We start from the raw sequence: 17,618 nt of genomic DNA, 5'->3' as shown, positions 1-17,618 counted from the left end.
TCCAGCTTTCCTAAGGTGTTTAAGGAAAACCTGACTTGTTTCAGGATGCCCAAGACTGTGTACATTTGGAAACTCTTTGCCTACAAGGGCACTGTGGAGACCATAGGGTGGAGGAAAGCAAGACATCCCATTAGTTAAACTGAAAGGACAAGAACCAACACCTTCTAAAGGGCATAAGGAAAAATTTCCTCAATTGGAAGTCTCATTCTGAAAATAATTTATGGTTTCCCAAGCTTGGCTGCCTTTGCCTTGGCAGTGAGGCACAGATCTGTTAGTCTCTGAGACACCTCAGAGTGCACAGCTCACTTTTAAGAACTTTTAAGCTTCACTTTGAATTAATTTTTAATTAGATACTTTTTAAAATTTTACTGAGAAACTGTAACACATTATTTTTGGAAGTTCAGTTTGGCAGAATGAAAAAGAGCTAGCATTACACTCTGCAAATAAAGACCTTTTAGAGTGCACCTGGAAACCACTTATACTTTGGCAAAACTACTTATAGATCTACAAATTTGCTCAGTATCCGTCTGGAGAAATGTTGCTCTGCACTGGGGACAAGAGAGGCCAGGGCCATGCTGGGGTGTTCATCTAGCCTCACCCCACCTACCAAAGACTGGTATCCAACACTAAAAGGAAAACAGCTGTATTTGCTGTCTATATTCCTGTGCTCATATACACACACACACCTTCCTACCAAACTAATGTCCTCACCTGTTTTTCATAAGGAAACTCACACAGACTTGCTAGGCAGTCTGGGTTGCAGGCTTGTCTAACAACCTTGGGCCATCAATCCAGCAACAGTCCACTAGGTCTGCTTTTAAAATGAAGCTGTCATTAGCTTGAAGGAAATAAAATTTGCCTCTTACAGCAAGCTCTTTAATTGCACTTTTGACAGTCTTCAATGATACAGAAGGGGAAGGAGCTCATTTTTGCTGTCATATATGAAAAACACTTGCAAGCTGACCTGGCTTCTCATATATTACTTTTGTACAGAGATTTGCAACAGAGTCTGAATTGTCTTCCCCAACCTGCTCTGCCAAATTATTATGGTACAAGCACTTCAGGAAAAAAAAAGAGCACAATTGCTTGAAATTACACTGGAGTCAAATGTTGATAAAAAGGTGTCACAGAGGGAATGAAAACTAACTGCTGTGAAATTTAATGAAACCCACTGTGTGCCAAGGGCACAGGCAGCCAAATTGAATTTAAAAAAGTGCCAAGCAGAGAAGCTTGTAATCAGACTAGCCACTATGTTAGATGAGATAAGCAGAATGACTTTTTTCTATCACTAGATCAAAACAGACTGCAATTCTTATGCATGAGATGAAAAGTTACAGTATTTATCTTCCCAGCTTCCTGTGTTCTTAGCACCAGATCTCTGGCTTAGTGGCATGAAATGGAATTTGCCATCTCCAGTGTATGGCTTGTCCCAACCCTCGCACGGTTCTTTCCTGACAGTTTTTATTGCAAATTGTTATAGAAAAGAGGAACAAGATAATCAGAGCTGTTAAAGGCTCAGCATAAACTATCTTCAGTTGTAGTGTCCCTTTCCACAGCCTGGGCAATGAATTGAAGTCAACAGAGCGGAATAGGAAATATAAGATAATGCCAGCATAGGAGAAGGACTCTGTTCAACAGTGCTCACACAGAGAAGAGTTGCCAAAACATCACTCCACTGCAACCTGTTAAGTAATCATTTTACTCCTTAATTATTATAACAGCATCATTTTGAAATTGTGCTAAGAAAAGCCTGATCTCCCAAACAGAACTGCTTGCATTGTGGGAGTAATCCCTCAAACTCTGGTTAAGGACATGGGACAAAAAAGTTGTGCAGCTCATCTTTGTTGAAACAGCTTCAGTACACTCATTACTTCAGTTGTTCAGGGGGTTATCAGAAGTCTTAGCTCTGGATAACAGTCTGCACCTTTACCTCACTGATGAATTTTAACATTGCAACCTGCTTGAATTTGCCTGGCCCAAATGGCCAGATTCTCCTTTTAATTGTCTGCTAGTGAAGCTGGAATACTAGTTTCTAGCAAAAGAGATTTCCAGTACTGAAAAAAGCTCTCCAAAGCCAGCCACTGTGTTTCTTATAAAAGGATTTCTCATAAAAATGCCCTGACTTTTATCACAACCTCTTGATTTCACAGAAAGTGCCTGTAATAGTTTCAGGGCTTGTCTTGGCTGTAAAGAGTTTTATGCCAGTATTTAGTGCCATTCATCATGTTTTCACTGCTGTGCCAGAAAAATAACTTGAAAACTAACAGAATTCCTTGAAATTTAAAGCACACTATAGTACAGAAGCCTTAAGTTTCCAATTTTTTTTTTTTGTGCATAGCCCATGCCACATCTGAAATACTCCCTGCTAGTCAGCACTACCAAAGAATCCATCTGCCTGCAGGTATGGCAAATGGAATTTTACGAGGAGGTGAAACACCTCTCCTCTCACAGCCCTCTCCATTCAAACTTCCCCTGCTTCCCTACCCTACCCTGTCTCTGACTGCTCCCTCCTTTCTGAGGATGCAGTTGAAGTAAAAGAGCTTTTAAGGGAATAAAAGTCATCTGAGCTTTACCCCCTGAAAGTAATACATTTATCATTTGTTACTAAGCCAACATTTAGAGGTCTCCTTTTACTCACTCCTCTACAAAGTGCACAAGAAATGTTTTATCATACTAAAAATCAAATCAACCCAAATCTACCTCAATTTCGCCATTTGACTTTTTCTCAGTGAGGACTTCTTTGGAGCAGCAGCTACCTCTGCCTTTTCCCCTGCCACAATGGATTTCAAGACTTTCATACATTATAAAAACAGCCATAACAGAGGCAACATGGTACACCTGAGAACATTTGTACAAATTTGCCAGATAGATTGTACTAATCTCCAAATGGCATTCAAAGCTCATAGTCACGTAGCAGCACCTGGGCCAAGTCAGAGCAAATTTTGAAACAAATAATTTTCTCTCACAAAGGTTCCTCATTATCACTTCATCACTCTACCTCAGTTTCTATAAATTGCCCAACACAAAGCACTTTTTAGTACATCCTAGTAACATTCCCAGTGAGTGGCATTCAGCTGTATTGTGCCTCACCTGAACGACTTGTGATGCTCTGAATATCAAGTTTGTTCTCAATTAAAAACAAAACAAAAAGTATTCATAAATAGGCCTTTATTTGGCTGCAGACTTGGACAAAAACCTGGAGTTGTGAAGTCTGGCAGTGCGCTCTTCAGAAGTTGTAAGGCCATTTCTTATACATTGCTATGTTAGCAGGTTTCATAGGGTGCTGCATTTCAGAAGCAGCTTCTGTTATTCCAGACTGACCAATTATGGCTTTATCTCAATACTTTCTCACTTTGCATTTATTATAAAACTGTTCTTCTCAAATTAACAATACAAATTTATATTTCAAAGGCATCTTTATTGAGAAACAATGCAAGACAACTGAACTGTCAACTTGCAAAAAAAAGGGTCAAATCTTTACATTACTATAGAAACTACACTATATTTATCAGAATTCTATATTTTCTGCTTAATTCTCTCTGAAGCTCTTTGGATTCTGCTATAAGTTAAAATAACAATGATTTCTAATAAGTTATTATTTAGGTTTTTATTCATTATAATTTTTCTTCATATTCCTACAAGCTACTGCCAAGCTTACATAAAAGTCCATTCTCCTAGTAAAGGATTTTTCCTGCAAATCAATTCAAAGTGGCCAGTCCTCATGAAAGACTGGGGCTTATCAGGCTCATGCAAGAAAATGTGGACTCAGCTCATGGTACAGCAACCCTCTCCAGAAAGTATTGTGCTAAGTTGTTAGTCCTGATGCAATTAATATTCCACACATGGGGAATTAGGTAGACTCTGGTATCCCAAGAAGGTCTCTGCACTGCCACACAGCAGCAACCTCCTCCAAATCCCTCTAGTCACAACAAGTAGCAACAGCACTGAGCTCCAGATCCCCTTTTCCCCTGGGTTCCATTGCAGAATATTGCTGTTGATTTCAACAGGTCAGGCTCTAAGGAAAAGCCAGTCTGGAGGGGAAAAAAAGTCTGCCTCTGTTCCCAGATGTACCTGCGACATCAGGGGACTGACAGTGGAACAAACAAAAAAGGAGATCTAATCAAGCCTAGTGAACCAGCCTTATCACCAGCATTGTCTGAGTGCAGTGACCATACCCAATTTTTCATGCCTGAGAAGATACAGGACAACTTCTAGAAGGGATCTGTCAAATGCAATATTGCCTCTCTGACCTGTGATGCCTTTTGGTGGCAAAAAGAGGGAGAGGATCCTTTCCTGGTTCTCTGTGACTTACAGCCCTCTTCACATGATCTGAATGTCACTTAGGACCCTGCACTTGTGCAGCATATAAAGCTTAACATCACTGAAGTCAACAAGGGTGCTCCACAGAGCCAAAGGAAATCCTTGAGCAGGAAGTCAGCCAGCATGATGGTCACCACAAGCTAAGCAGCTGTGGTTGGAGTTTTGGTTGTACAAATACATCCAGTGTTTATTAATTACACCACACCCTTTCCTAATTGCTTACTGCACAGAATCAATACATTGGCTGCTCTTGAATTCTACTCCTCACTTCCTTGAAATGACGGAGTTTGAAAACTGCCTTATTTTACTTTGTGAAGCCAAAGTTAAAGTCCTTAGAAGGCAAAAATATGTATTGGAGAAATTAAAGAATGCGAGCATGGAAAAGAAAATACAGCTTATGTACTGTAAAAAAAATTCCACGTGGAATGCATAGTAAGCTCAGTTTCCTAAGAGAAATGAGAAAAAAATACAAATTACATAGACATTTAACACCAGACTGGACAAAATCCTGGAAAATAGACCATTGGGAACAATTCTGTCCTGTCTGTAGGGCATATGACTTCACTTGCACTGGAAAATATTGAAACATTTTGATGCCCAAAAGCAGTTCTAGCAATATTCAAATACCCATTGAAATATCTCAGGAAGCAAAACAAGCCAGATCTTTCAATGCAGAAACAAAATTGCTAACTCCAGCCCAGGTTGTTCTCTAATCAACACCAATGTAAAGGATCTGAAATGAGGTACCTCTGAATTTACTCTGACTCTACACCAGCAAAACAGATTATTTGGTCCCCTGCCTCACATTTTCTGAAATTCCATTAGGTAATGCAAGCAAAACCTTTTGAAATGAAAAGTGTTACAGAAGTGCTGAGCATCATTGTTTCTTTCTAATATAAAAAGGGATAAAAAAGCAGGAAGACTGAACTTCATTCTATAGATAAATAAAACAGCACTCTAGGACTTCTTTAGAACAAAAATTCTTTTCTTAATGCAAAATTCTGCTTAAACACAACACAACTGCAGTAATATTCAAAACATCACTTTCATATTCAACATTAATAGGACAACGTGAGAAGTAAAGAGATTCTTCACAGTATTTTAGCAGCATTTTTTTAATACATCAGCATTTCCATTTTAAATGTGCTTCCAAAGCACCTAAAATCTTGCTTGCAGAATTTGCTCCAGGCTGAAACTCTGCATGGGGCTTTTTCTTCCTCTGTATTTAGTCAAAATTTATATTAGTATTAAATATAACTTTTTAAAAACCAAAAATGAATATGTATTCAAAACAATTCAGTATAAACAAGTTAATTCACTGGGGTAGCTCTTAAAGAAGAAAGTCATCGTGAGAACCACACCTGTTGTAGACTAATGTCAAATCCAATAATTCCAGAATAAAAATAGTGATGTAATTTGTACTAATTGTCACTGACTTAAAAGGACACAAAAAAATTTACAGCTTGTAAGGGCCCTTATGCTTTTTAAAGGAAGATTTTGAAACACCAGAAGAGTTATCTGAAGTGGTTGAGAACAGAATTAAAAAACGAATACAGCTAAGTATGAAGGCTACTCTCCACATCTGTCTTCTTCAAGTTACATCTCCTCTGTTTTAGCAGCATTACAACCCCTTGCTTGCTCTGTACTGCTTGTGACCTTGCTGGCAGGGATGGCCTACTTAGAGCTACTGATTCTGCACCTTAGGACCAGTAATGTTTATTACTGATCCTTCCTTACTAGCCTGTTTTGTTAACACTGTCAGTGTTAGCTTAAATTGCAAACTTTGCTAACCAGGTTTCCTTCAGTGGGACTTTCAGTGAGAAAATCTCACAAAAACCTGTTAGATCTGTTGGGGCAGCAGCCTTTAGCAAGGCAGCAGCTGGAACTTCTGTGACCAAGGTGAAGGCAACCATACAAAACATTATCATCTCTTCAAAATATACAGAATCTCAGTCTGCACCTTTCTTTACCTTTTTCAGGTAAGTACCTGTTAGTTGGATTCCCTATCAGTCAGACCTGATGGCCTATGCATTCAGGAAACATTCAAGTAATGCAAGTCCCGATCTAATTAAGAGAGTAGGAATCTAGTAATGTCCTTTATAAACTGACAGAAGACATATATTGCATTGGTTCATATGTTACATTCAGGCTTCAATCCTGAATTTGTCTTATATTTTAATTCCTATCTGAACACAGCAGAGAGAGAGCTGGCTTATCTTCAATAAAACATATGCTACAGAATCTTTAAGATAATTTCACTGTCTAAATTCTCTTGTCCTGAACATCTTAACAACCAGTTGTACTTCCCTGCCTTACTTATTCTGGACTCCAAATCTAAATCCAAGAAATTGACTCTATGCTGTGCCACAGTATGTGAAGGTACCTTGTAGTGCTGAGAAGCAAAGATTGAACATAGGCACAAGCAATCAGAGGATTCAGTTTAGCAAGTCAAAGACTACCTGAAAAGGGATGAAGCTGTAAAACTACACACTGCATTTAATCCTTCAGTGGATTGCTAGAGAAAATTGGAGAAAGAACCAGTGTGAAAGACACCAGCTACAAAGCAGCTTCTATACAGGTTGTTCTGGTATAGAAACCACAACAAAGCACAGCTTAAATAGATTAAAAGCAACCTAAGTGTTGCATCTTAAAAGAAAAAAAAAAGACAAAATATTCCTTGAGAAAGCATATTTTCACAATGATATATTCTTGGTGCTACATTTTTAACATATGCATTAATGATCTGGAAGAAAAGAACTGAGAGTAATTCACCACTGAAACAACTTATGGAGATCAGGGTTTTCTCGAACTCAGACCAGAATTTTTTTCTCAGAGATATAGTCCAGCTCAAACTGAAATTATATGGAGGCAGTCCCATGACCCATGCTACTGCAGACCTCAGTCACAGTGTTCTTCTCTGCTGACTTTATTATTGCTGAATCAATGAGCCTATGACATGACACACAATCACTCACTAGCAACTTTTAACAGTGTTGCTTTCATTGTTTTCTCTTCTGTTACCTTGGTGAGGCTTCTTGTCCTTTCATTTGCCTCTCCTGCAGTGTCTGTATGTACACACATATGCTGGATTTGTACCCACCCTGCAGCTTTTTTTTGTCTAGGATGAGGACTGCCCTGTCATGTGCTTACAGAAGTACAGCAAAGTCATTGAAGTTTTGCATCCAATGAGGGGAAGGTGTGACAAAAGAGTCCTGAAAGCTAACTTGCAGGTGCAGAAGGGGCCTTGGTGTTTGACAGAACCAATGACCCTGACTTGCCTCTCCCCAGAAGTTAGCCTTTCAAAAAGTATTTTTAGGCTGAAGAGAATGAAAGAACTAAAAGGCCATTTTTTTTTTTTTTTTTTTTAATGTCTGTTTTATTTCAGGCACAAATTACAGGAAGAGATGGCAAAAATATGTACATATGGGGGAAAGGATGAAATTGCTTGGGAAATCCACAAAAGAGTCTGAGGTCACTGTTTTATTCATAGAATTCCCTTGACCATCTCAGATCGTCCCTGCTCCACAAGACTTTTCTCAGTTGTATTTTCTCCCTATAGGCAGCAAATTATGCTGATCTTAGTCTTCCAGGCAGAAAGCAGAGAGCCGCACTTGAGCTGTCAGATGAAATAATGGTTATAATGGTTACTGGCCCAGTACCTTTTCCTGCAGCTGAACAAAAACCCTTCCTAGAAGTTTCTAGTTCCTGTAGTCAGCTGGAATTAGTCTCCCCCGAACCCCTTTCTTAGCCAGCCTCAGAACCAAGACTGTACTTGAACCCCGGAGCTGTCTTTAACTGCAGCCATGCTTCTTGAAATACAACTTTGTTTCAGTGACTCCATCTCTCCCAAGAGCCTCTTCTGTTTTAACTGCTTCCCCAAGCAAATCCTTTGAGGAAGAGCTTCTCTACGTGACCCCACAAGGCCATGACCTAGTATTCTTTCCTCCTCTGTCCCTTACACTTCAGTATCATTGCACCTGCAAAGTCAGATTTGGCCATTAATGTGCCATTAACTTGCAGATTTTGTTTGGACCTGTCTCCTTAGAATCTTTAGACCAAAATCGCAAAGGCTTTCTCTGAGATTTCATCACAGACAACACAGAACCAAAATATCACCCCACATTCTACATTTTCCTTATCCTGAGGGATCAGTCCATATTTTTCTGCCCTCTGCACCCAGCAAACACTTGCCCTGAGCACCTTATGGGTGATGGAAACTATGATGGTGTCTATTGGCACACATCACTCAGAGGATTCTCCAGCAATTTCATGTACTCCTGAGAACATTTTTCATAAGGACACATTTTATTTTCTGAGACAAAATCAGAAGTTGTTAGGAACTGCGTCCCCTTTTCTTCAAATAAAAAAAAAAAAAAAATGCGCCTTTCACCACCCCCTGCTCCAAGAGCTCTCCAGATTTTCTAACCAACAATTTCAAGGACCATAGTTTCAGGAGTTTCAGCACTTCATGACACACAAGAGAAACAAGACAAGAAATAAGGAGAGGAAGAGTAGATGCTGCTTAAAACTTTGTTCATTTAATGAAGGTAGTAGCAAAACTTGTGCTTCTTTAGAGTGCAATCAATGAATACTAAAGATGACAGTAAACATGCCAGTTGCTGACAGCACATGGCTACCCCATAATTATGGAAAGGGTTCACTTCTCACATGACACTTAGAATCAGGGTCATAGTGTCAGATTCAGAAAGGTGTCTCAGCCAGCAGATTGTTCCATGCTTTTTTCCCTCATATCCGTACCCTGAGTTTGGTTTAGCTGTTCTACCCAGCAAAAGGGAGTCCTGAGCTAGTGAAGATTTCATTCCCATTTGTAGACCACTTTAATGAAAAGCTTCATCTTGCCAGCGTAATGCTCTTTAAATTGACCATCCTTGCAGTACTTGTGCCTTTTGATCCACTGCCTCTCATAAAACTGGCTAACCTTTAAGTTCATTATGTTCTTAAAAATATTGCTATGTTCTTAAAATCATTGCTCTGCATTTAGAGAGTAAAACTATTCACCAAATTAGTATGTCATATCTGAGCTACCTACCTTTAAATTTCTAGTTTCTCCATTTAAGTGGAATTGACTTGCCATAGCACAATGAAAAGAAGATCAATAATTACAGACTCCAATTTGCGATAGATTTGTTAAACTTCACTCCCTGCTGTCATATCCTCAATAGTTATGGTCAAAGCTACATCCTCTCAATCTGTTCTAGCTATATTACATATGCCTCAGTCTTCCAAACAGACAAAGGAAATCAGCTGGAAACAGTGCACTTAACGTTATCAGTGAAGACTGTATCCATCTACATGACTGTGCCCTCAAGAGGTTACAGACAGCATAACTTCCACCTCAGTTGTCATTTCTTTGAAGCAGTCCAAGAGAGATGTCCAGGAAGCATGGTCTGAGAAACCACAGCAGCAGTTTGCCAGATGTGGACTGCAGACCACTGACATCCACTGCAGAAAAGATTGGCCTTGGGGAGTCAGACACTTCTTGTCACCCTCAAATTACCTTAGAATAAGCTAAAAGCATTGTTTTTCATGCAAGCAGTTGCTGTAATGGCTACAGAGCTGCCACGTGATCATGTATGGGAAAGAAAGAGGCTCCCACAATTACAAATGGGAGGAAAAGTCTATGATGCAATCTGCCTAGTAGGAACAGAAACGCTACATGTTTTATCCCAGAGTCACTTTAAAATACATGTATACTCTGTAACCAGGATCATCTGAAATAGCAAATATAGACTAAGTACATAGGAACAAGCAATATCCAAAGAGCCCTTCTGACTCTGCCTAGATCTGCAATTTCTTGCAGGTTCTGCCATTCAATTTTTATCAGAAGAGCAGATTTATGGTAAAAGCACTCATGAATAATTCACTCCCTTGAGCTGCCACATGCAACTTCGGGAAATCCCAGCTATAAAACCTTGGCACCATTTAGCTAGCACAAGCCACACTACTTTTTTACAGGTGTTATTCCACTGACCTACTTGGGAGCTATTCCTCCTTCAGAGTGCTAGAAGAAAAGGATCAGGCTGTTTGCTTACCAGCTCTGGTAAGCAAACCTCTCTGCCACGTCTTCATAGCAGTAAAAATGCTTCTAGTTTTGGACTAAGTTTTGGCTTTGGCTCACCACAGCTTCAGTGGCTTGTGCATCTCCTCTGCTCATGGGCCTCCAATAATAATCCATTATTTGTTGGCTTACTTCCTCTTCTTCATGTTTTTAAATCATGTTGAGAAACTTACTTAGATCCTCAACAGAAGGAGCACAAGTAAAGCCATAAACTAGCTACACTGAACTTGTCTTTATGTTGGTTTCTACCTTCAAGAGAAATATGGTTTATTCCAACACTCATCATGTGCCACTGAAGCAAAAGCCCCAGCAGGGTATGGGGGCAGATGCCTCAGACAAAAAAAAAGTGAAACCATTTAGCTAACACAGAGGATGAATTAATAGCATCACTCAGTGGCTGATTATTTTCCTAGGATTTTCCATATATAAAACTAGGTGGGAGTGCTTCTTCACAATTAAAAAAAAAAAAAAACAACAAACAAAAACCCAAACATTTATAAGGGTTTTATTTTATTAGATCTCTAAGTGGAGACCGACTAAAATGACAGTGACTATGCTGCCACCAAGCCATATTCAAAGCCCACATCATGATATACAGCTACACCTACAACTGCATTACAGGGAACAAAGAGCTGGCATTCCCTGTTTGTAAAGAAGGTGTACAGCTCACAGCTATCTTGACATAAAACAAGATAATAATTATAGGCCTAAGTTAGACATCTGAGTAAATGAAGTAATATCATTTAAACAATTAACCTACACTGATTTACGGCAGCCAAGGATGTGATGGGGGATCTAAGAAACTCCTCTTTACCCTAATATGTCCCTTCAGTTTATCCAAATTACTGGCTTTCACCACCTGGCCTCTCCCTTGTGCCCCACAGTTAGGTTTTAAGCAGGTTAAGAAATGACAGTCCTCACTTTGGTCTTTTCTTACACACTTACAGCAGTGCTGAATGAAATGCGAGACAACCATAAAAGCCAGCAGAGGGGAAAATTAGACATGCTGCGTAACTAATTTCTGAACTGTAAGCGAAGTTGTTGGCAATTTTCATTTCATATCACAGGTTCATGTTTCTTTGAACTGCCACCTACTGAGAACAAGCACTAGCTGCTCATGCCCTTCCAGACAGGGTGGAATGCCACCGGGTCAGCTTGGACAAGCTTCAGGGGTTGCCATGGTGTGCTCTGAAGGAACCTCTCACCTCCTTCTCCAGGAGCCACCATCCTGCCTCAGAGAATGGTCCATGCTATCCTGCCTCAGAAAAGGGTGCATGACTTCAGCCCACACAAGTCATGGGGAGCAGGGTTCCTCCTGCATCCCCTAGGCACATGCCCACTGCTGGAGCTGCCGTATTTGCTGGGGTGGCTGTAAGCAAACAGCTGTAAGCTCCCCTGCCAGCCCTGCTCCACAGGCACACAGGGGAGCATGGTCACAAGAAAGGGGCCAAATGCAAATTAAAACCAGATGAGCCGAGACAGCAGTTGGAAAGAGGGGGTGGTTAAAGCCTGTGACAGCTCTAAGTGAAAATAGTCAGACAAAGCAGGCTTGCAGATTGTCACTGAACTGAGAACCTCCTCCACCCCCAACTGCCTGGCTGGAGCTGTATAATGGAGCAGGTTTCAAGAAACCGCAGCTCCCGGCAGAGTTAACTCTCCAGAGCAGCTGCTGCACTTTCAAATTGTCAGACAGATTAAACACAGAAATGCCTGTGGGTCACAAAGCTGAGGGAAGGGTGAAGTGATAGGGTCAGCTTGCTCTAAAGTGCAGAAACTACTCAAAAAGTTGGAGACAGGACTTCCTATGGCCAGGAGGGAGTTACAGTGGTATCATCTTGCTGAAGGCTTGGCACAGGGCCCTTTCCCAGACGCAGCTGTCCTCACCAAGCTGGACAGTTAGTGGAGTTTTTGTCTTGTGCTTCCTTATAAGCTGCAGCCACGGCATGTAACCAGACTGCCCGTGCAGGGCAAGCGCCTGTTTGGAGGGGAGAGAAATGAAGGTTCCACTAAAGTGTCTTCTGGGGCATGAGTCAGGGAGCCTGGCTGGGACCAGGTGCTGCAGGGCACCCAAAAAGCTAGCACCAGCACTGCCTCAGCAGCCAAAGCTCAGAGGAACATGTTACCTTATGGGGACAAGTGCATGTGTGCAGTGGAGCTAAAGTGAGTGCCACTGATCTGTGTGTCACTGATGACAAGAGGGTGATGATTTACTGGGAAAAGTGCCCTGTAAAAAGCATGCTTGTGGATCCTATTTATTGTCTCATACCCTTCAAATACTCTTACAGTTACAAAGATGCCACACAATTACAAGTTAGAAAAAAGAGCGGAGGTAATTCTCCCACACAGTCTAGCCCATGGAGCCAACAAACCTGTGGCACCATCAGCAGGCGGCATGGGTCAGCCAGCCCAGCAGGGCTCCTCCCAGGAGATGGTGGGCCACCTCCACCAGGGATAAACAATCCACACTTCAAATCTGGGCCAAAAGTTTGTTGCCAGATCCATGCAGCTGCAGAGAGCGGAGTTGGAGGGAGTTCTGCCAGTAATAGGGGTAAGAAGGAGAAAGAGAGGTTGTTCCCACACAACACAGCCTCTCCTCTGCCAAACCACAATGCTTCATGTGGATCTGTAGCCCACATGTTTCTCCAGGTACCTCCAACTCAGCTATGCTGTGATGGAAACTACAACCCACAAAACTGCTGAGAAGATGCTGGTCCACAGAAGTCACCTTGCCATGCAAGCTCTCAAAGGTCACATAACGACCAGACAGGGACCTGAGTACAAGAAATCACAGGCCACTGTGTCTTTGGGCCACATTCAGGCAGCCACACAAGCAGCTCAGTCGTTGAGGGAGCCAAGTGGTCTCCCTTGCTAGGAGAAAGTTTGAATCACTCCCTCCTCTTCCCAAAGCACCAGAAGAGTCTCCACATGAGCAAACAGACAGCCTGGACATCCCCATCCCCTCACTGCAAGAGCACTTACCCCCCAGGAACTGGATTCCTCCTGCCACCCTGCCCACAGTCCTGGAGATGAGCTCGGACACACAGCAGCCCATGAGCGCTGTCAGGGCCACCAAGAGAAGCAGCCCGCAGCCCAGGCCCGTCACCACCGTGCAGATCCTCCACTCGGCGCTCGGGATGGCCTGGAAGGAGGCGTAGCGGCCACACTGCTCCACCATCACGGTCATCTGGCGGCTCTCATCCCGCACCGGGTAGGAACACCTCCGGAAAGTGCCGAAGGAAACAGACTTCTCCAGCTGAGACCCCAAGAGCCAGTAGGGCATGAAGAAGCCAACACAGGAGGCAGCAGCGCAGAGGAAGGAGAGGAACGCCCAGACGACGCCGGCACAGGTGAGGCTGGAGGCCATCTTTGTATCTGCTCCAAGACCCCTCACGATGGGAAGACACAAAAGTGACTGTGTATTTTAGAGAAGTTTTATGGATAGTCTGGAATCTCTCAGCCTTGACAAATCCTCACACTGAGAGAAACTTGGATCCTAAGAGCCAGGGGAATATTTCCTCCCATCATGAAGTCAAAGGTCCCTAATTAAATAACAAAACACAAAAAAGGAGAAAAACACAAGTTCAGTAACACTGACATTAGAAAAAAAATTTGTCTGCCAGAGTGTTTTTCCTTTCTAGAAGACTTCTAAAGAAGACATGTCACTTTTCTGTCCCCAAGTAGACCCTACAATCACTCTTAGTGACACTAGCTTCTGTGGTCAGTGTGATGGTGGTGACCAGCAGCCCAGCTGGAACAGGCTGCTGTGCACATCCAGGAATGCTCTGCACTCACCTTCATGGGTCCCCTGTGTACTCGCCTCACTTTTCTCCACTGTAAGTCCCAACCTTTTCAGTACTGATAGACAAAACAGATAAGATCTTGCTTAACCTTAGTTAGCTAGACCTTCCTCCTGCAATGCCTGGAGAATGTACTTCACTTTATAGATGATCCTGCAGCTTCAGTGCAGAACAACCCACAGCAGCTAAGGCATTTCAAGATCAGACTCTTGTGACACAGGTAAAACTTATTAACACACCCTCAAAAGAAGTGATGTGAGATGACATTTTTTCCAGCACTCCAAATTGTTTGGAATCCCTGTGCAAAAGGAGCCTTTTATCACATGATGTCCCAAAGTGCCACCCCAGGTGGGCTTCTGGTAAGTGAAAGCGTTGCCACATCTTTTGGATTTGCCCCTATACAACCTCAAGGAGCACACAATTAAAACACAGAGGTCTCTCTTAATATTCCTGCTTGCATTCAGCCCAGCTCTTCTTTGCTTCTTCCCAGCTCAAACCCAGGAAGGAGCCATAACCCCTTTGTATCCTTCTCAGACAACTCCCAGCCTCTCAGCTCAGTATCAGTGTGCCCAAGTGCATTTGACTGTCACAGAAACCTACATGCTGTTCCCAGAGGCTGGGGGTGTATTTCTCATTAAATTCATGTTGGATCATTATTCTAACTGCATTTGTAAATTTATGATCATTTCTCACAGTTGCTTCCAAATTAATTCTGATAGCTATTTACAGGGGCTTTTTCTTTTAAGCATGATTAGACACCAATCAGTGAATCCAATTCATGAAAAGGCAATAAAATGAATACTACTTCAGCACAAGGAGGGAATGTAGAGAAAGTCTGTAAGTGAAATTAGCCATGTGCACCACACAAAAGTTTTGTTTACTTTTAAAACACTAAGAAAGGGAGGTATCTTCTGTAATATTAAAAAGGCCTATACTGCTACTGAAGAAGAGTACACCTATCTACCCATAGCCTACCCACAGAAACGTCTTTCAACCTGCAAACTGCCAAACCCCTGGGGATAAAAACTTGCCAGAGAGGCATGGCGGGGGGCACCATTCTTCAGAAGCATCATCTAGAGAAGGATGTGTCTGTGTCTTGGCGTGGCACCAAAAGTCTAAGCCAAAATGGGTCACAGCACTTAGGGGAGATTATTCCCTGAATCGCAGGAGGCGGTACGGCTGGAAATAGGGGACAACATGGAGTGTCCCAGGGTAGGACACTGCAAATTCTGCGGCTCCAGCGGGGCAGCAGTTAGGCTCGCTGGAGCCTGCCAGCTCACAGCCTGGGTGCTCTATCGGGAGGCGGGCTCACCCCTCCGGCCCCGAAACCCCGCTCCCCGCCTTCCAGGGGTAGGAGGGGGCGGCGGAGAGATACGGCTTCCCCCGAGGGAAGGCGGCGGCCAGGAACCAAAACTCGCCGGGGTGATGCCAGGGAAAAACTGCGGGCGAGCGGGCGCCGCGCCCGCGGAGCTAGCAGGGTAGGAGGGTGCCGGGCGGGGCGGGCTGGGGTGCAGGGGACCTGGGAAGGGATCCTAGAGGGGCAGGAGATACGGGAGGAGAAGGGGTTTCGGGGACAGGGGGTCCAAGAGGGAGGAGCGGAATGGGAGGGAAAGGAGAATGCGGCCAGGGACGGGCTGGAAAAGCAGAAGTGCCGAGAGTGTGGGGAATCCCAGTAGCCAAGAAGACGGAGAGCCGGAAAACTGCGGGGCCGGGAAGGGAGAGCGGTCCGGAGTGGCTTACGGGAAAGACGGGGGCCCGGGAGAGGAAGGATTCGAGAAGACAAGAGGATGAGAGGGCTGGGAATCCGAGCAGGCAAGGGAGTCTAGAGGGTCCAGTGCAACGGGCAAGGGATGCGGCTAGGCTGGGTGTCAGAGCGGGGAAATGGAATGCAGGAGAGAAAGAGGGTCCGGGAATACAGGGGATGTGGCAGTGCAGGGTAGGGAAGGGTCGGAGAGGGAAAGGACGTCCTGAAGGCTGGAGAATCCGGAGTCATGAAGGGGATGCAACGTACCGGGAGCGAGGGAGGGCAGGGGTTCGACAAGGGAACGGGGTGCAGGGAGTCTGTAAGGAGCAGGAGATTCAGCCGCGCATGGAGTGCGAGAGAGCCGGTATCTTGAAGGAGCAGGAGCGGCGAAGGGTCTAGGAGCGCCAGGATGGGGGCAGGCGCAGTGCCGGGAGCGAAGGGCTACTTACGGACACGCCGGGCGTGGAGGCTGCCCGCCGCGGCTGCCGGGAGCACATGGGCGCGGGGCCGGCGGGTGGCGGCCGCCCCAAGCGACTCTACCCGCGGTCCCGGCGCGGAGGCGACGCGGGTGCTCCGAGGCGGGCGGGACCGGGACCGGGACCCTCCCCAGCCTGGCCCGTCCTTTCCTCCGCGCGTTCCTCTCTCCCCCCGTTCGATTCCTCGGGAGGCAGCGCACTCCACCGCCTCTCCTCCCCCTTCCCCGCCACCGCCTCCCCGGGCGGGACCCGCCGCGGTCGGCGCAGTTGCGGGGCCGCGGACGGGGCCGGGGGCGAGGGGCCGGGCGGCGGCGGGGGAGCGGCGAACGGGAGAACGGGGGCGCGTCCCCGAGCCTTCACGGGGCGGGGCGGCGGTCCCGACCCGCGGGGTCGCTGCGGGGGTGGGTCCCGGTTTCCCGAGCCCGCCCTGGACTGCGACGGGAGGGGTGTCGGGTCCCGGGGCCGGAGCGGTGGGTCCCGGGGCCGGGTTGGTGCGGGGGTGGCGGGGAGCGCTGCGGCGTCGCCGGGCTCGGCAGCTCAGTGCGGGGTGCAAGGGGCGGTGAAGCAGGGGACGGAGAGGAGGAAAGAGCAGGAGAGGAGGGGGGGGAAAGACAGCGAAAAATTAGTATTTTAAGGAAAGGAGGAAGGTTGCAGTCCTTACATGGGAAAATATGGGCTAATCTCCTGATGGTGTGCGTGTGATAAGAACTGTGTCTGTCTCTGCTTGCGAGCTGCTGATCCAGCATTTTGATCGCAACAGTTCCCGAGTTGGTCTACAGAGAGAGTAAATGTGATCACAGTACGAAGCTGCTCCTCCCGGACGGGTTAGGTCAAGCGGAGAAACAGGAGCTTCAGCCTTTTCCCAGAGTGTCTTAAGTGGGAAAGTTTTGAGGAGGGGTTGACTTCTGCACAGAGAACCTCCGGGAGAAAAAGATATTTCCCATTCTGGTTTTTCCTCTACGCCCAGAAACGTGAATATATTTCTCAGATACAAGACAATTTTATGACAAGTTTAAATTATGTCAGCAGTAGACATGCAAAATCTCCTTGCTAATGTTTCTTTTACAGTCCTGGTGTGTAATTTAAACACCATTCATTAATATTAGTAATGCTAAATTGAAGTGAGGTTTATTGCACTCAGTCTGCATTTACACCATTTAATACTAATAGCAGTTATTTTCAGAATTGAATTACAAAGTTGC

General features: G+C 44.6%; 1 protein-coding gene across 2 annotated transcripts in view; it reads right to left on the bottom strand.

Annotated features, from left to right (window-relative positions):
- Positions 1 to 17,188, bottom strand: part of LHFPL6 (LHFPL tetraspan subfamily member 6) — a 136,869-nt gene extending 119,681 nt beyond the window's left edge. The window contains exons 1-2 of one of the 2 annotated variants that reach the window (XM_021526616.3): positions 17,078 to 17,188; positions 13,379 to 13,938 (exon numbers count right to left, since the gene is read on the bottom strand). In XM_021526616.3, the coding sequence (XP_021382291.1) occupies positions 13,379 to 13,763 (385 nt within the window). In that variant the 5' untranslated portion in view covers positions 13,764 to 13,938; positions 17,078 to 17,188. Of the gene's footprint in view, positions 1 to 13,378; positions 13,939 to 16,389; positions 16,647 to 17,077 lie in introns of those variants that run through there. The other variant, XM_021526615.3, reaches the window with a different exon arrangement.
- Between the last annotated feature and the right edge of the window lie 430 nt (positions 17,189 to 17,618).

This window comes from Lonchura striata, chromosome 2 (genome assembly GCF_046129695.1).
Source record: "Lonchura striata isolate bLonStr1 chromosome 2, bLonStr1.mat, whole genome shotgun sequence".
NCBI lineage: Eukaryota > Metazoa > Chordata > Aves > Passeriformes > Estrildidae > Lonchura > Lonchura striata.
This window is presented reverse-complemented; position numbering and strand designations above follow the sequence as displayed.